At 39.6% G+C, this 20,321-nt stretch overlaps 1 protein-coding gene across 2 annotated transcripts in view; it reads right to left on the bottom strand.

Annotated features, from left to right (window-relative positions):
- DNAJC13 (DnaJ heat shock protein family (Hsp40) member C13) overlaps positions 1-20,321 on the bottom strand; it is a 147,842-nt gene that overhangs the window by 27,277 nt on the left and 100,244 nt on the right. For both annotated transcript variants that reach the window (XM_069958340.1, XM_069958341.1), the window contains 13 exons: positions 20,230-20,308; positions 18,751-18,886; positions 16,617-16,798; positions 16,446-16,520; positions 12,748-12,867; positions 11,009-11,188; positions 10,417-10,584; positions 6,441-6,554; positions 6,194-6,310; positions 5,483-5,660; positions 4,060-4,151; positions 714-813; positions 213-287 (listed from right to left, as the gene is read on the bottom strand). In XM_069958340.1, the coding sequence (XP_069814441.1) occupies positions 213-287; positions 714-813; positions 4,060-4,151; positions 5,483-5,660; positions 6,194-6,310; positions 6,441-6,554; positions 10,417-10,584; positions 11,009-11,188; positions 12,748-12,867; positions 16,446-16,520; positions 16,617-16,798; positions 18,751-18,886; positions 20,230-20,308 (1,616 nt within the window). The remainder of the gene's footprint in view (positions 1-212; positions 288-713; positions 814-4,059; positions 4,152-5,482; positions 5,661-6,193; positions 6,311-6,440; positions 6,555-10,416; positions 10,585-11,008; positions 11,189-12,747; positions 12,868-16,445; positions 16,521-16,616; positions 16,799-18,750; positions 18,887-20,229; positions 20,309-20,321) is intronic.

The following is a 20,321-nucleotide window of genomic DNA, read 5'->3' as shown; positions in this document are numbered from 1 at the left end:
CAACACTCATGTGCAAAGAGTGAAAGGTACTTATTTTAATTGTTTTTAACAGACGAGATATCTGTGGTCTTCATATTGATTTCTGCAGTAGTGCGGCCCATGTCCTCGTTTTTATTTATTTAAGATTTTCTTTATTGGTACATGAGGAGTTGTTTTTTTGTTTATTGCATGGTATTTGTTTTTGCGGTTTTCATAAACTGACTTTCACATACCTTTGGCCATTGCCTCCTTGATGATTTTTGTATTGGATGTTAAGGCATACAGGGTTGCAAGAACAAGCTGCCGACCTAAAAACAAAAAAAACCCAAGTCAAATAAAGTGGGGATCTGTGGTGTACTAACCTTTACTTTTAACCTAATCTCTTATATTGTATACCTTGCAAGTACTTTTTTTTTTAACCACCTCCCCCCCCCCCTTTAAAAAAAAAAAAGTCTTTTAAAAGAACATTTGATAACCCCACACCTCCTCTTAAAGCATATAAAATTTTTGATTGTTGATCAGGACAACGAGAGGGGAGATGCGAGTGGTCCATGCAGCCTGCATAAACTTATAATGGAGCACCATGAATGGAGATCAATGTAAGCCGGGAAGTGAATTGTGCTACCAGATACTTCTCCTAGCTCGTTCTCCTGATTGGTGGGGGTTTTAATTTTTTTTTATGACAGTGCCAATATGCAGTGATCAACATTTTAAAAAGGCAAGGCAAGACTTACTTGTTGGCAATGAATGCAACAGAGACAATAAGCTGGAGAGAACCATGGATTCAGCAATGTTATTAACACATTCCTGGTTACTGGTAACTATGTTGACTACCTGTTATGTAAAATAGAAAGAAAGAAAAATAAATTGAAATAATATAAAATGTTTAAAATCAACAGGAAAAAGCATGTAAGAAAAGAAAAAAACTATGGCCCAGATTTATTCAAAGGGTGTAAAAAATACACTGTTGTAAACTGCCCACAGCAACCAAGCACAGCTCCGCTTTAAGTTGAGCTGAAAGCTGCGCTGTGATTGGTTATTATGGACAGTTTACACCAGTGTATTTTTTTACACCCTTTGATAAATCTCCCCGTGTTTATAAATATGTAGCTACTTTTCTTCCCACAAAAACTTTTATCCTCTGTCTCATTACTAAGCTATATTATGTAAATATAAATGCAGTTATTTTAGTTACTGGTGCCTTTATCGTGGAGACATCTGCTCTGTCTAGTTCATTGCTGTACCATGTGATTGCAAAGCTATTTTCACGTTACACATGTTTAGAGCCCATGTTGGAGAAGTATTTGGAGGGATCTTCTGAAGTATACCCCAGATAAAAAGCATACAGCTCTTACCCACTTCTATTCGTATCAGGGATTGCCTTAGCTCTACTAGGTCGTATTTAGAGTGGTCGTTGGTAGGCGACGCAAAAAAAATATATATATGGCAAGGGAGCCACACACCATAATAATGAGACTCCAGACACAAAAAATAGTATAAGTGTCTCAAAGGACATTATGCCACATTTACTTTGCCATTTGAGGGATCCTATACAGTAATCATGGCTATTTGTTTAATTTCTACTGTTGTTTGCGGTTACACTAAGAGACAGTGAATTGTCTACTTTGTATTGGCATTAAAAAAAAGTGTACTGTCATATTCTTATGTGAACGAGGTCAAAGGTGCACTGAAAAAGACAGGATAAAAAAGGTGCCCACCACATACAGGCCCCTCAATGTACTGCAAAAACTACAAGCATAACATAACACAAAAGGGTTCTGTCATGGAGGACTCCTAGAAACAGAATTATCGGTATGTACTAATTGTATTTTTTCGAGTCACCCCCCATGACAGCACCATCAGAGAAAAACAAATAATTACCTTAGAGAGTGACCAAAGCCTGAAATAATTTTCTCCCAAAGGAGAGATCCTTCACAGACAGCATACTGAAGCGATAACACCTAACAAAGGTGTGGAAAGAGCACCGCATAGCTGCAGATCTGCTCAATGGGCGATTGGCCCTTTCCTCACAGAAGATTGCCATGATAGAACAAGCCTGCAATTTTCTGTAGGAGAGGAACAGGGATGAGAAAACTACTATATACCTGACAGCTCTTTGGACATCTAAAGTTTGAAACTCTTCTTTACCAGAACTGGATAGGTTCTGATAGAAGGAGGGTAGAACAATGTCCTGGGATTCCAAAATGACTTCTGAAAGAAATGATGGGCCCAAGAAATTCAGACATCAAATATCTTCAGGTATGGCCACCAGCCAGATCCTCTAAAATAAATGCTGGAGGACACAGGTACTCCATCCTCTTTTGCTTGCATCATTGGTAATAGTGGTTGATGGGGACTTAAGGACAGTGGAGTCCACAATACCAAGGAGGATCTCGCCTATGATAAAAGTCGTTGCTTATTGTCCAGAGACATCCACTTGATGAGAATGAATCGATGAAGTAGTCTTGAACCTGCATGGCTTGTGCCCAGGCTACAGCTAGTATAGAGGCCCCAGAATACTCGTGGCTAATGTGATGAATACCAAGACCATTTTTTCTGGGGGAAGTTGACAGCCCAAACAGCAGACAAACTGGAAGTGATACAGCTGGTGATATACACAAATGGCAAACTGGAGAAGTTTTTTTTTTTATAAGTGGGATAGATGGGGACATGATAGTATGCATCCTGAGGGTCCCCTGTTGCTATCCAATAATCCTTGCCTATCAAGAGAATGGTTGATTTAATGTAGTAATAGTAAAAAACAACTGATCAGCTTAAAGAGTCACTGTCGTTTTTTTTTTTTTTTTTGCAGAAATCAATAGTCCAGGCGATTTTAAGAAACTTTGTAATTGGGTTTATTAGCCAAATCTGCCATTATCTGCATGTAAAAAGCCTTTTCCCAGGTCCTCCCCTCCTTCCTCTTTTTCATCCACTCTGAAAAATCTGAAAATTGTGACTTGTTGCAGGAGTCGTACCCTGTCTGCTCTAGGGAGAGGGGAGGGGGGAGGAGGAAGGAGAGAGTTTGGCAGCAGAAAGCAGATAACAGAGGATTACAGGCAGCTGGGTGACAGCTGTAATCCGAGCTCAGACAGGTCACTGGTGACTGTCACAGGAGATATCCCGTGAGGGATTTGTAGATTAACTCTTTGTTGTCCTGTTTTGGTCTTTTCTTTAGCTCTCTCCATAGGAGAACAATGAAGACAGGGGGGAGAGCTTCAAACTGCTTTTTCATGATAAAAATGCATTTTTCGGATAATAAACCCAATTACAAAGTTTCTTAAAATCGCCTGGACTATTGATTTCTGCAAAAAACAAATTCACGACAGTGACACTTTAAGTGTCTGATGGTCCTGAAGGGCCCACTGGGCTGCTCCACAAGGAATAGATGCGAGTAGTGCCTCAGTCCCTCCTCCTGAAAAACCTGCCTGATAACCTATATAGACAGTAGCTTCTTTACACCATTTTCCAGATGTTCTTGAAGAGATTTAGAGTAAATACATGTAGCAAAGATCTTGTAAATTGAATAAGATGAGAACTCAAAGAACTCTTGCTGATCTTAAAATCCAGGTGTTGGATATTTTTCTCTACTCCTCAAAGCTGGCCAATATTTTACCAGCCACTCTGCTGACATTGTCTGGATTAGGATAAGCAAGATCAAGATGTTTCTGCCTCTGCCCCCTTTGGGATAACTCCATTACCCCCACTTTAATTTTTCTCCACTCTTAAAGCTGGAATCGTAATGGATGAAAAACAGGATAATTTGTTAACCTGTCTGCATTCAGGAAGGCATATCTTCCTATCTGACACCTTGTTGGGGATTTTGTGTGTTTATCCATGCAATCTAACCAAGAGACCATGACTGTAGGATAGTATCCTGTACACTTGATAAAGGAGACCTGGTACCTCAAAACAAACATTGTGACCAATGCTTGAGTCCAACTGAGCTCACCATTCCCTATATCCCACTGCCTTTACGTTATTACCCTATAGTGCACCCTTGTCTTTTATTCATCCATTTTAGCCGCCTACTACCATTTTACCATTTACTATCATATAAACTAAGAAAATGTAAGTATTTACCTCCAAAGCAAGCTGCTGAACTTTTCCCGCTCCATGGACTCGCAGCAATGAAAATATCAACTTGAAATGGCCAATACATTCTGTCTCAGAACCTAAAATTTAAAAACAAACAAACATTTCTTACTATACCTATATTATGCATATACACTTTATGATCTAAACAGATCTGACGAAAAATTGAATACTACATATGGAGGGACATTTATGACGTCTACGGTCGGGAAGTACGCTAGGGGGCATAGATTTGCCCTCTTCTCCCTGGCTGCCTGTTGTATCCCCTACTCGCCAGATGGGCAGGCGGGGGGGGGGGGGGGGGGGGGGGGGGGGGGGAGGGGCTCGGCAAGGCAGAGAGGAGGCCTAGCCTCCTTCCGCACCTTATTGATCATGATTTATGAAAATCATGATCAAAATCTACACCTGCTAGAATCCAAACAGGGAAAGGGTGCAGGGCCTAATTTAAGACCGCTGTACGAGAACACCAGTCTTGAAAAATACCCCCATGGAGCAAATGACAAAAAAAAAAATTACTAACAAAAGTGTTAAGGAAAGCCTACCATTAATTTTATGTAATTGAGTTTTAAATACATATAGTTTAAAATTTATTTGAAAGCTCATTAATTCTTTAATAAATAAATAATTTCACAATAATGACATACAAAACACCAAGTAATCCAAAACATTAAAAAAAATTAAAGCATTATTGTAATTTATAACATTTTTGGACATGTCAAAACTTTTCAGTCAGGGCGCTAAGACCCCCACTGATCTATTTATACAGCCGGATGACATGCACAGCAGTCTACTTCATTGCCTAGCTCAACCCATTTTATTGCAGGACTTAAAGGTATGTTCCCACTACGGAACATGTACAGAAAATTTCAAGAGGCGGACTCTGGTTGAAGTTCCATCTGTCCCATGGCAATTCTTTGGGCAGACGATGGATTGAACTTTAGAAATTTGGGACAATTTGAGACAATGGGACAGGTGGAACTTTAACCAGAGTTCGCTGCACAGCCTCCGCTTGAACTTTCCGTGCTTATTTCATAGTGGGAACATACCCTCACAATGGAGTCTCAGTGAGTGCTGAGCCAGGGAGTTAAGCAAATAACTGAGTACTTCAGCTGGCTATACCTAGTAAAGTGATTGTGATTTTTTTTACAAATGGCAGCAAAGCTTTAAGTTTAAATTCTAGATTACTACATTCCTTTTCTCTTATAGATTTAGCTCATCTGCATTATACTAACCCTTGCCCTGCACTATACAGGTACATTTACCCCATGGTCAAAAAGGCTGTTCTGCTCAGAGCTGTATATGAGATCATGTACCCATGCGATGTCATGGGAGAGCAATTGTGATTGACAAGTACACTCCTACTGCTTAATGTCTCTGATGATATTTAAAGATAAATTAATAAAACTACTACCAGGGTTGTGTTTAATTACGTTCCTCAAAGCTTCTAGGGCCATTTCAACCTTCTGTAATCTTTCTCCATGCTGTTCAGACTCCACTTTCCCAGTCTGTGTCATTGCCATAAGTGTATGGAGGTACTGTGCTTGGGATCCAATGTAATCCAGCAGACTGGCAGCAAAGGCTTTTGGTACCTGTGCATGATTCAAAAAAGCGGCAAAGACTGTATAAAGCGAATTGGCAGATGCAAATTCTAAATATTTTACTTCTCATAAACGGTCAAACTAAGGTCAAAATAGCCATGTATTATTAACTTTGTGGGTGATTTTCTACCTAGAAAAAAAAACTACAAACATTTTTATTATAGTGAATTGAATTCTCTTCAATACTATGCAACATGCAATACAACAGTTCAATCAGCGCATACAGAATAAAATAAACAATGACCAAAGTACAAAAAAAACAATTTTCAGGAAATGCAGGAGCACCACCTTTTTTATGTTTTTTACTCTTTTCTCAAAACCACAGCTAGTTGTAAACCACATGCACACTAACTACTGTTTCTGATGAACCCCATTAGGAAAAAAACTTTTTTTTTTTGTCAAGGTAAAGTTGGCAATAGAACTGGAGGATGCAACAATGTGGAACACCTGGCCTGTTAATTATTAGTAATGTAATAGTATGGAGATAGTGTCACATGTCACATGAACCTCAGGTAAACATTCACCTCAAGCTGGAAAGTGGGCTGCTCATTGTAGACCCGTACAAAAATCTCCCCCACAATGAGCTCCTTGGCATGATCACTAAACACAAAATCAGCCCCGTAGCTTTTATCACATTCCCCCTGAAAAGAAAAAAAAAAAAAAGAATATAAATTATATATTCTTAATATTGTTTATAATACATGTCAAGGGGTTTTACCCACTGTCAAAAAGTAGGTTTTTGACAAAGAAAATATGTCCTTTATTTCTTACTCGTCTTGTCATGCTTTCCTGCTCGGATTCAAGAAATTCCAATAGTTCTGCTCTGGTACCATTATTCCATATGAGGTAGGGGCTTTCTGTGTTGCAGTTCAGCATTTTGAGAATCTGAGGAGTGGAAAATAAATGTAGTTAATCTAAGTCATATTTAAAGATAAACATTAAAAATGCCTAAAAAAAGCCTGCTTAGAAGCTTTTGCATTCTGGCTTAATGGCAGATACCTCAAGCAAACTAAATTATTTAAAGTAATACTCTATCCACCATACCCCCCCCCCCCAAAAAAAAAAACAAAACACAAAAAACGGATGGTACTGTCCGTTTGGTGAGAGTAAGTCCTTTCTTTTGTTTGTGTCTTTTAAAATGCACTGGTGCCTTGGTTGGGATAAAAAAATAATCTTGTAATCTTCAGAACCTGAGTCAATGTGGCGTGGCTTAAAATGTCTAGGCCCTAGGGCTGCTATGCCTCTCCTTTCTTCTTCCCCGCTCTCCTTATCATTAGGAACGCCCCTGGGCAGGATTACTCCTATCCATTGCTTGTCTAAACAGTGCACATGTGCCACTTCAGATTGTTACGGCCCATGGGCACTGCTTAGACAATTGATGAATAGGAGAAATCCTGCCCTGTGGTATTCCTAATGATGAGGGAAGGGAGAAAAAAAGGAGAGGCGTCACAGGCCTAGGGCACAGACACTCTAGGCCACTTCACCATGATAATTTTTAACCCTAACCAAGACACAGAGTGCATTTTAACCCTTTCTGGACCGGGCTAATTTTCGTTTTTGCGTTTTCATTTTTTCCTCCTTGTGCTTTAAAGGCCATAGCAGTTGCATTTTTACACCTACAGACCCACACGAGCCCTTATTTTTTGCGTCACTAATTGTATTTTGCAATGACAGGCTGAACTTTTGCATAAAATATGCTACGAAACTAGAAAAAAAATGATATGCGCAGTGAAATTGTCCTATGGAAAAACTGGCATGTTATATTTGTTCCTCAAGTCGGTACGATTAAAACAATATGTAACATGTATAACTTTTATTTTATTTGATGGCTTGTAAAAAATTTAAACCATTCTTAACAAATATATGTTCCTTAAAATCGCTCCATTCCCAGGCTTATAGCGCTTTTATCCTTTGGTCTGTTTGGGGCTGTTTGAGGTGTCATTTTTTTGCGCCATGATGTGTTCTTTCTATCGATACCTTGATTGCGCATATGCAACTTTTTGATCGCTTTTTCTTACAATTTTTCTGAATTTGATGAGACCAAAAATGCGCAATTTTGCACTTTTTTTGCGCTTACGCGGTTTACCGTGCCAGATCAGGAATGTGATCAATTAATAGTTCGGGCAATTACGCACGTGGCTATAACAAACATGTTTATTGATTTATTTATAACATGGGAAAAGGGGGGGGGGGCGATTCAAACTTTTATTAGGGGAGGGGGCTTTTCTTAATAACAACACTTTTTTTTTTTTTTTTTTTTTATACATCTCCCCACTAGTCCACCAGGGAACAGCTGCAGTAAGTCTTCAGATGCAGCTGTCAACTTAATTAGCGGGCATGACGATCAGACCATGCCCGCTAATAGCCGTGGTCCCGGGCTACATGCCGCACCCAGGACCGCGGTGGTTCAGAGTGGGGTCGCCGTGCGGCCCCGCTCTGAACTCCCCCACCCACTCGAGGATGTACAGTTACGTCCTCGTGCGGGAAGGGGTTAAAAGGCATGGCAGAGAAGGGCATATGCTCGTCAAATGGACAGTACCAGTGGTTTAAGGGAGTGGGTTGGTGAATACAGTGTCACTATAACTTAATGCCATGTTTTTCCCAGCTATTCCATCACCTCAACGACTCAGACCTAAAAAACCACCTGGGTCAGCGCATAAAGTAAAAAACGTACAAATATACCTGTGTAAACTCTGCACTGATCACACAGGTTTATTTGTATGTTTTATACTTTATGTATTGGCAAGGTTTTTTTTTAGTTCTCATCCACTAAGTTGATGGATTAGCTGGACCTGTGCATCCACTGATGTCACTGATATATGTTGTAGTGCCACTATATTGATCTACTGGTCTGGAACAAACTTACCTCCCTGCTCCAACGCCGCTCTGTCCTGCTGTTTGGCCGCTTCTGAGTCCTGGGGTCCTGAAGTTGCTGGCCAATGAGCAGCTGCAGCAAAGCTCAATCTCATTCGGGACAGTGTTAAGACAGTGGTGGCGGCACTGGAGCCAGGGAAGTGAGTGTGCCTTATTTTAAAATAACCCATCCCCAGGCAAATAAACCTTTAATATTTTCATTTGTAATGTACACATTGCTACTAGTGAGTTGCGCCTCAGACTACATTTAGTGTATGATTTCTCTATTGTGCTGCTATTCAAATATTATAAATGAGTGGGTAATGTAATTACTTTCCTCTGGCATTACCTTTATGCTTTTTATTAGAATGGCAAATTGACATGTCAATTCTTTGGGCGGACAGCGGAATCTGCCCGAGCTTAGAATGGACTCTAGGGCATGGACGGCGAGTCAAGCAGGAGCGCAGTGGAATACATGAGATGCTATCCGCAAGAATTCTGTAGTGTGAACACATCCTGAGGGCCAGTTCACACCAAGTAAAACTGGCGGAATTCTTCCGCGCCGGGAGTGGAGGTGTGCAAGCCTCCCATAGACTGCCAGTATGACACGGAGGCTGGCAGGATTCTGCCAGTTTTAGTCTGTGTGAACCGGCCCTAAGGGTACTATTACATGGCCCAATATGAGGGAGCAAATGAGTGCAGAATTCAGAAAACAGTGTAACAAACGCCATGAGGAGAGATCACAGACTGCTGAACACACAGGAGTGGTGAGAGTTGCTTCGGCACTAAGATTTCTCTTTCTATTCTCGTCAGAAGAAAATGCTGCTAATACTCTGCACTGCCTGACTCAAATACTGTAACAAACTTGTTACCATTTAAACCCTGCTAACTCATACAGTATGTTGTGATAAACGTGTCACCATCTAAACCCTGACAGGTCTGCTTTGCATTAGAGCACAAAACACTCCAACTCTGCTATACTGTTTATAGTTCGCTACTATGGTATCATGAATGACTATGCAATTGCATCCATTTTATTCAAGCATTGGATCTAACTGCAATAATCACAGAGATTTGGGCACTGTCATGTCTTTGTCATGAGACTACATTTATTCTTATTCACTTCATGTGATCTTTTTTCATGTATTTTATATTTTATTTGATATCCTGTAATTTGTTTTCAATTTATGATTGTTTTCCACAAGGACCCTGTGATACTTATTACTACTTACTATTACTATTATGTGATTGCTGTTTTACTACTAAACATTTATGGGCTAATATCAGTAGAGTTTAGAGGACTGATTACAGTAAATTTACTCAACAATTTCATCTGATTTTGCTTTGGAGGACTGATTTTTGTAGAAACCACCCTCCGTTATTGGTTAGGAGATTCTTAGGTAATCAGCCACACGTGTGCCAGTTTGTTATGATCTGTCTAAACACCCCATAAGTAACCAAAGGCTGAGATTTATTTGACAGATTTTTGAAGACAAAGCCAGGAACAGACTATAAAAAAGGGAACAGGTCATAAAGACTGAGATTTCTCTTCTTTTTAAATCTATTGATGGTTTGGTTCAGATAAATCTTTCTGTGTAAACACACCATTAGAGATTTGACCCAGCCTGCTAGCCACTGCCCTTGATATGTTTTCCTCCTGCCATCCAATGTCTTGCACTGCTTCTTGGACCTAATTAATTTTTATAATATTTTTTGCTAATAAGGTATATTATATTTTGCACATAATTGTCAGTGTATTATTGGTTCAGCAGCTTCTGTTGTAGGTTTATATAGGTAAAAAAAGCTAAGGAAACATCCTAATTAAATATAAATACAAATGGGTTAAATTAAGTGTGATGATTTTGGATACCACTATATATCTATCAGACAATACCTCTTCAGGAGATGACACTGAAAGTTTTCTAGCAACATAAGGAGTAAGCATTCCTGCCAAGCTTTTCCGTATAGTTGGATTTTCAGGGGTTACTTGTTCGCCTATTAAATATCCCCCTAATCGGCTTACAGCAAGGAGGCTGAGCTTGGCAAGACTATTGGCAACTTCCTGTTAAACAATAAGAAAGATAAAAAAAGATCAATATGAATAGTATAATTCAGGTAAAGAAATAAAGTTTTCATAACACAATATTTGCAATTTATTTGTAACATTAGAACTTATTTCTAATATCTTTACAACTATGGTTGTATAAAATGATATAGTTATTGAATAGTTAAAAGACCTAACCTGCAATTCTAAGACTCATCCGTGCAATTGATCATGCATTGTAAAAGGCACTGCAAGCGAGTGCCAATCTAGCTGATACACAGCTGAATAAAAGGACCATTACAGTGAGGCACAAAAAGAAAGATCATCTTTGATCACTATTAACAGCAGTGCTAGAAAATGTCTTTACATTGGGCAACTTCTTGTTGCAGAAGTCATATCTGAGCAGACTGGTATACACAGAGAGAATACTGTGTGCATATACCTGTTGATTTGTGTCTTCATTCTTCTGAATACCACTTTCTTCCAATGTAAAGTCATAGTTAAAAGGATAAATCAGTAGGTGCCACAAGATTCCTGCATGGAACAAATGCGTCTGCAGGAAGAAATCAACTGCAAAGGAGCTGACACATTCAACAGCCAGTGAAGCCAGTCTCTGCACTTTCTGTCAGAACAAATAAAACATGTTTTAATATCACATTTTAATGGTTTGGAGAGACCTAAACATGTTAACCACTCTTCATTAGAATATCAACAAGCACTGTAGTTCTCTGAATAATTGTGCTTTACTATAATACTTTGAAACCATTACTGTGGAAAAACCATCTATGGGTAGCTTCACACGTACCGTACCACAGCTGATTTTCTGCTGCGGATCCGCAGCAGAATTGACTAAATGAATGAACACAGCATTAAATCCGCACTGCAAAATTCGCTGCGTATCCGCAGCAGATCCACAGCGGATTTTACAGTGCAGATTTAATGCTGTGTTCATTCATTTAGTCAAATCTACTGCAGATCCACAGCAGAAAATCAGGTGCAATACGGTACGTGTGAAGCTACCCTATAAGTAAATTAGAGGAGCAGTAGCTATATACTAAGAGCAGATTGGCCACTTTCAAAGTAAAATTATGCAGCTTCCTGTTATGGAGGAGCATGTGACCATGCTTCTCCCTCTGAATCATCCATACAGGTAGAGGGGGGAGTATGAGCGTGTGCTCCTCAATGCTGAACCAGCTGAACCAAAGGACACGTCTTCATATAGGGTCAATGTGGGGCACAATGGGAGTAACTGTAAGTGACTATATGACATAATGTTACTAATACAGGCAGCTGAAAGATTTTACAGTGGCCAACCCCTTTAAATTGACTTCTGAGAGATGTAATTGTGGTTGTGCATCAAACTGCTTGTATCTGAAGACAATGTAATAACTGTGCCGACTCAGTTTCTTTCACACTGGCTGTAACATGTGAACCTGGCCCAAAGGGAGAGCTCCCCAACTGAGGTTCAATAGAAAATGTTTAGTCAACAGTGTAGGAGACGTCAATGTTATAGGAAAATAGCAACAGCTCACCAAAGGACACATACATTTCTTGTTTCACTTGATCCACACAGAGCAGAGCCATGGCAGGTCATGGCGGTAATAGGTGTAAGACTTGTAGAAACAATAGCCTAGATTTACTAAATCAGTCTAATTTTTAGACAGTGTAAACTTAGGTTAGACAATTTGAGAATGTACCAAATGTATCACAATGGCTCAGGTTGTTAAATAAATTTGTTGCGTTTAAAAGGTGTCTAAAATGCATAGTAAATATGGCACATGTAAGTAATGTAAAACAATTTGCACTAGAATTCTGTCCCATTAGCAACAGAGAATGCCACAGTCCCACTGCACCAGACTTATTACAGAGGTTCAGGTTTCATAAATCTGTCAGACAAGAAGTGTTCTCAGGGACAGTCATTCATCCAATACTCGGCCTGTGTAAAAATGCCAAAGATCCTATATCACAGAGCGACAGCCAGCAGACTGTCGCCATCGTTATTGTGTATTTAGAACATGCGGAAAGACAACAATCAGCTGACATGATCATTGCATTTCAACATCAGCTATTAAAAGATTATCTTCCAGAATGCAAAATATGGCCGATTATCGTTTTGTGTGATAGGACCCTAAAGGAAACAGTTTCCATAAAACGTGAACCAAAAAAAACTATGACACTTACCTTGCCATAATACAATACTCTACAGAGATCTTTAATGATGTTTGGCATCTCTATAATCTTCTCTCTGCACTCCTCAAACTGGGCTGCGACACTGTAGCATTTGCATATATGTCCACACACCTGAAAAAATGTATATGTTTATTAATTTTGCCAAATCTATTTATTTTTCCTATTTCTATTCAGACAATAATTCTCTTCAAGTAAATGTAAAAAGAGCTGTCGCACAGTCAACACTTTTTACCTATCAATAGGAGGGTATTTACAGTCAAAGAAACACAAATTGAAAAGGGGTCTTTCCATGTTCCAATGGCTACATATCACCTACTATTTAGCCATCTTCAGCAGTCCATAGAGCTTGGAAGGAGTAGCAGCGATCATAAGTCACACAGTAAATTATAGACTCTTCTCTATTAACCTATTCACACTGGAGAACCCCCTTCTCAAGGGGAGTGGCGAGCCTAGCTGTGGTACCGCCACCTATTAGACACTTGATGTGAACACTGGCCTGAGCGGTTGCCCAGGCAAATACCCGGTTTTACCCTTAGGTTAAAAATTAACTTTTATTGGTCTGCGTTAAAATATAGGTATAGCTTGTGCAAACATAAAATATTGCTACCTCTTCCTTGTATGATCGGTCTTGGTGTCGGACGACACTCTGTTTATTGCAGGGTTGGCTTCTCAGTATCGGGGGTACACAGTCCCCAGCCGGGGTGATCCGTTTCCCTAGTAGTGTTATTCCTATGGGTTCTAGGTTAAACCTGTATCAGAACTCCACTCTGAGCCCGTCCGGGCAGGAATACACTCTTACAGCAGATTACGGCTGTGCCCTGAGCGGTTTTGTATACGCTCTAGCCCCACTAGATAACTGCACTATGAAGCCATAATCCCCATTCTATAGGTGCAATGGTTAAAAACACTGTCCGTATGGCTGACATGTTTCACCGGCACCACTGGCGTTCTCAAAGTTACGGCACAGTGGGCGGGGTTAAGCTATCTTTTATGGTTTCTGATAGCCCACGTTCTGCCCATGATCGTCATGGGGTCAGAGGTGAGTGGTGCACGGTGAGAGAGGGGAGGGGGGATTGGGTCCGAGGATGATGAGTTTGCGGTTTTGAAAAACCTGTCGGTCCGTTTGTAGGTAGTGTGCATGTGCACGCACTTAGACTCTGGATGATGTGGTCGTTCTGCGCATGCGCTGGTACTTAGTCTCCGAGTGTTTTGATAGTCGGACTTGCGCATGCGATGGCAATTAGACTTCTTCTTGCCTCAGATGGTTTATGGGGATGCCTGGGTGTCTTCGAATTAATAAGGTACTCTTTAATATATGGTGTCGCTTGGGTCTTCCGATGGGCAATTACGCATGCTGTAATACCTACTGTACTTTGACAATATGAAGTGTGGCTTGGTCAGAACTTGGGCTTTAGTAATATTGATGATGATGGTGTTGGGTAGTACTGTACAGTTATGTCGGTCTATCTGAGATCTGATATATAATTTCTATCTATATCACCCTACTGTACTACACTACTCACATGATACCGCATAAGCTTTGTGGAGTCTCCAGGGCTCCCTTTTGTATAGCGGATATCTGAGGGTGTGAAGTGTGATGGGGAAGGGGGGGGGGATGGGATGTGTAGCTAAAAAATACATGACGATCTAAGATTGCACTAATGGTTACAGTTAAAGCGTAACTGTCATTTCAGGGTAATTTTTCTGAAAACATTAAATATCAACAGTACAAGCGATTTTAAGAAACTCTGTAATAGGTTTTATGTACTAAAAGAGTTTCCTTCTGTACTGAAAAAGCAATCTCCCAGCCTCCCCCTTCACATCAGATGAAGCAGGATTTCTGTCTCCATTATGTGGCTATGGAGAGGGGAGGGGCTGTTAGGAGTGACTGAGCACGGAGCAGTCTTGCAAAGCACAACACCCTGCAATCTTCTCTCAGTAAGTTCATAGATAAGCACTGACCTTTATGACACCTGAATTTAGCATTTTAGGTGCCCAGAGAGTCTAGAAACAGCTGACCTTCATGTCACCTCTTCCTGCTCCCTCATCTCCCTCAGCCCCTCCCCCCTTCATAGGCTTACAATGGAGAGAGCAGAACCAGTCTTCACTGGCTTCTCTGTAATGAAGACGTGTTTGCCTGATAATGCACAGATAAGAAGTCAGGGGGGGGGGGGGGGGAGGCTGGGAGATTGCTTCTTGAGTACAGAACGAGGCTTTTTTGGCTGATGAAACCTATTACAGAGTTTCTTAAAATCGCTTATACTACTGATTTCTGCAAAAAAAAAAAAACAAAAAAAAACATGACAGTTACGCTTTAAGTTTACAGAAAAGGTGTGTAGGTAAACCCTTCATTGAATCCATTCGGGGCTAAGGATTTCAGCCGATAGATCCATTTAGCCTCGATCTGCAGCAATTTGGTATCAAGGTTGCCCTTTCTTGGTCCCAGTTTCACAGGTTGGATGCCCCAAAACTGAAAACATTTGGGGTCACCTCCATGGTATAAGTTAACATGTCTGGCAACACTAATGTCCGCTTTGGTGTTAATATAGCTAATGTGTTGTCCGATTCTGTTTTTAAACTTCTGGATGGTCTTTCCTATGTATAATAGGTTGCAAGGGCATTTTATGGCGTAGACTACTCCTGTCGTGGAGCAATTAATGAACTCACGGATCTCGTACTCCTTACAATCGATAGGATTAATGAACTTTTTCATTTTTGGTACGTACTTACAGTAGGTACATGTACCGCAGGGGAATGAACCTGTGATTTTATTTGTTAACCATGTTTCAGTGATTTTGACCTCTTCTTGATAATGGCTGTGCACCAATGTTTTACACAGATTTTCCCTCGTCTATATGTAATTGATGGTGTGTGTGTGTGTGTGGGGGGGGGGGTAACACATCCTTTAGATCAGGATCAGCTAGTAATACTGGCCAATACTTAGTCATGATTTTCTTGATTTGGTAGTGTGCAGCATCAAATGTTCCGATGCATCTTATGATTTTGTCTTTCTTCGGTATTTTGCGGTCATGTAGCAGCGTATTTCGGTAGGTATTTTTGGCTCTATAGTAAGCTCTATGGAGCACTTTCTTGGGGTATCCTCTTGTTAGGAACCGTTTATATAAGGTGGTACATTCTTTGGGTGCTGGGTGGTGACTACTCCATTGTAGGAAGCTGTTGGTAGAGGTTTCCTTTCGGTAAATTTGTTTGTAGTTGGCCTGTCTCTGTGATCCTGATGGTCAGATCTAGAAGCGTACCCCCCAATATGTCAGGATCCACTGCGTTACCTATTAGACACTTAGCACCTTGTGTGAAACCTCTGTCACAGGATAGTTGCTTTTTATGAAGAAATAGTGTGTGACAGATGGCTTTTTGTCTGCTAAAAATATTGCATTCAGATGTAAACTGGGAGCCAACAGTGATGTAGTGTTTGTGTATTGCATTATCATTTTAGTGCCACTTAAAAAATGCAGCATGCTTTAGGTATGGATATTTATCTCCCACAGACTCTAAAGGTTGAAAAAACATTTGCACATGTGTGTGCATTTTTTCTGCATCATGTGGCTTTTTTTCTAGATCGAAAATTCACTGCACAAATATTTCTGAAAGTAGTCTATAATCAGCAAAAGGGGCACATTTACTTTATATCAACTGTACAGAATAGTTGTCTCTATTAGAAAATGATGTACCTGCACAGGCATGTCATCTGGCTTACTTGACGCAGTTAACACTGACACACAACGAGAGAAAGCTTCTTGTAGCACCTAAAAAACAAATTACAGCCTTAGTTTGTGCTTAAAAAAAATAAATTCAAATGCCATTTCTAGTTAAAGTAAAAGGGATAACTAGGAATGTGGTACCTCTATGCCATTTTCTCTTCTAAGTTCCTCTGCATTAAGTGCTGAACAATTCACTGTGTGAAAAGCCAATTCAGTGGCAGCAGGAAGGAGAGAAAGCTTGGAGAAAAGGTGATCATCGGAAGTCTCCATGGTAATAGTTCTGATGAGCATAGGGTAGCCAGCGTACTTGTAAGGCTGGAGATCTATTAAAAATAATGAAGGAGACAATTATACTCAACCTTTCTGAACAAACCCTCTAGATAAAAATAAAAAACCTAATATATATATATATATATATATATATATATATATATATATATATATATATATATATATATATATATATATATATATATATATATATATATATATACACACACACACATACCCCCACCCCCGCCCTGAGCATACATTACCTGTTCGGCGGCACCGAGCAGGTAACGTATGATTGGGGCAGGGGCTGCGGGGGGCGGGGTTAAAGGGACCGGGTCCCATGCAGGCAGCATGTATGGGACCCATTCTGCTTCACACTACAGAATCCGCAGCGGATTTCGCTGTAAACTTGAACCGTGAAATCCGCTGCGGATCTGGTAAGTGTGAAGCTACCCTAAGAGTAGATTTGGATTACAAGCAAAGTCCCAGAAGGAATCATGCTCGTTATCCAAGGCACCACTAATATATATATATATATATATATATATATATATATATATATATATATATATATATATATATATATATATATATATTTACAAATACATTTTCCTATAAACATTTAGGAATTTGATGCTGGAACACAATGGCATATTCTACATACGCCATAAATCCTTGCTTAGATTGTCACAATTAGAGATGAGCGAACCTGGAGCATGCTCAAGTACATCCGAACCCGAACGTTCGGCATTTGATTAGCGGTGGCTGCTGAACTTGGATAAAGCCCTCTGGCTATGTGGAAATCATGGATATAGTCATTGGCTGCATCCATGTTTTCCAGACAACCTTAGAGCTTTATCCAAGTTCAGCAGCCGTATCAAATGCCAATCGTTCGGGTTCGGATGGACTCGGACTCGAACCCGAACCCGGTTCGCTCATCTCTAGTCACAATCTTTACCAGGTATAAAAAGTAACATCCAAAATAATTTGAAGTGTTCCTCTAGACATGGTCGGCACATTAACTTTTACTTTTCAAAGGGTTTATATGGTTAGATAAAATGCATGTTGGAACATGAGCATACCTGTCATTATCTATTGAGTGTCCTTCTCCCAATTCTGAGCTGCTGCTTCCAGCTAAAGACACAAAGGAAAAACTGTTTGCAAGCTGTTCACTCATCTCAGCTCTGATTTCCCCCTCCCTTCTGAGACGGCTCATGTAAACAGTGTCCCTGGCCGGCTGTCTCTAGACTCTGTAATACCGGGAGGTGAGGTCACCAGCAACTTGACCTAAGGTTAACCCTCCTGGCATCTGAGTGTAGTGAAAGCTGGGCAGGAATGCAGTCTCCGAAGGGAGGGGGAGATCACAGTAAGGACTGACTGAAGAGCCCTGACAGAGCTTTCTGTATCTTCAGCAGAAGGTAGCGGGCTGAGAACTGGGGAAAGGACACTGAAAAGAATGACAAATATGGAACAAATTGTTAGTCTCTAGGAGGAGGTCGGTCCAAAATGTATTTTACCTAACCAGGTAACCCTTTTAACAACTTTTTTTTTCCTTAAAAGAGGAAGTTCCAAACCATCTAGTCGTCTCATTGTACTTGTTGTCATTACAAAATACATAAGCATTATGGCAATAACTGCCCCACAGTACATACATTCTGCCTTTAGTTGTGCAATATTAAAATTAAAACACTGCCTTGTTTACACTTAAAAAACATCAACGTTTTCTTATCTGATCCATGACACCTTTATACATGTCAATATAACAATATTGATATGTGACTGTACTTAATTATAAACTTTTAATACAATAAAGCAAAAAAAAAAAAAAAAACTTTCAGTCCTCAAGATAACTAAAATTATCAGGAAGAAGTTTTGAAGATGATGAAAGAATGCAGAGATTTGCAGACCCTGAAAATGAGCAATTATCAAGAACACATGAAATGAAGTATTGGATTATAAAGTACACATAAAATTACACCAACAAAATAAAATATAGCTTTACCTTCCTTGTGCCGATTAAATAGGATGCTCTGCGTTTTAAGAATCAGGATGATATTTTCTGGATCTGGTCCATCCACAACCTTAGTTGACTTTGTACACAGAAACTCATATGCCTTGTTCACTTTTTCAAACATATCCTAGAAAGCAAGGCAAGGAATTCAAGAAACATCCTAACTAATCTCTATGGAGCAGCCAAACTATATCCAAAATGATCATGAATTTCAAGAAACAGGCCAATTGTTGAGGAAATAGACGTAGTCCAACCATTATGCAACAATTGCCCAATGAGTATGCAAACTTGGTTTAGGGAAACATACATTTTGGGGAACATTTATAAAGACCAGAATACTTGTATATAAAATAAAGTCCCATCTCCATTTGCCATGCTGGATTTACTAAGAACATAGAAAAGAAAACTTTTTGAAAAATTAAAACTGCTGAGAGTTTTTTTTTAATCTCAGACAATCTACATGGAAAATGTGAAGAAAAAAAACTGCATAATTGATCAAAATCTTTTATGGTGTGATACTTCCTTATAGACATACTATTCAACAGCTCCCCCTCTGCAGCCTCCTGTAGGGAATCTGTCAGGTCTGTGCCAGGTACACAGTTGCACAAACAGGCAGGTTAGAAAAACAATGCCTTTGTCTTTGCTGATGTCCATTTGCAGAGTTATAAAATGTAATATGCTTGATTAAGCTAAATAAAATATTGTAAAAAAAAAAAAAAAAAAAAGATGCATGCATGCATGCAGTGGCTCAGTGTCGCTTTTGTGGCATTCAGCTTCCAAGGAAAAATGTTATAATTCTGTAAATGAACATCAGCAAAGAGAAAGGCATGATTTGTTGTAACTCATTATTACCTAAAAACTTTTTGTGCCATTGTTTAGAGTCTGTACACATAGCTTGTATGTGCCCTTATACCTTTCTAACATTACAAGCACCTAAACCTAAAAGTCAGAACGTTCCCTATTGTTACAACCGTATATAAACCCGTTAAGAAATATAGGAATATCATTATGTAAAGGTAAAAATGTAAGCATATCTACTTCTAGCCTGGCACTAACATACAGTATGAAGTCATAGTGCCACATGTCCATGGAGGCCTTGCAGCTATATAAAAAAAAAAAAATAATGATTTAGTCCACAGATAAAGCTAAACCTCTTTAACTTTTGAATACATGTTCAAAATTAAAACATATAATTAAAAGTTAAAAGGGGTTGGCCACTTTATAGTACCCAGGGAGCTGCTGTGAGTTACTAATACTGTAAACTAAACAAATTTACTATGAAGTGGAAGTGGATCAAACCTTTATTGAATTTCTTTAAAAAAAAAGTCAACTAAATTGTTGTGTTTCAGACACTGGCACTGTTCCTTGCTCCTGCCCTCTTAAATACAAGCAAGAAAATAAGGATGATGCAGTATTTACCACTTCTGAGGACTTCCAAGCTAACATCAAGTATAGAATACAAATACAAACCCTTCCATCAGGATTCTTGTCTGGATGGTATTTCTGAGCAAGTCTGAAATATGCTTTCCTTATCTTACTCTCTTCTTGCCTGAGTGGGAAAA

Source organism: Dendropsophus ebraccatus, chromosome 2 (assembly GCF_027789765.1).
Source record: "Dendropsophus ebraccatus isolate aDenEbr1 chromosome 2, aDenEbr1.pat, whole genome shotgun sequence".
Classification (NCBI taxonomy): Eukaryota; Metazoa; Chordata; class Amphibia; order Anura; family Hylidae; genus Dendropsophus; species Dendropsophus ebraccatus.
This window is presented reverse-complemented; position numbering and strand designations above follow the sequence as displayed.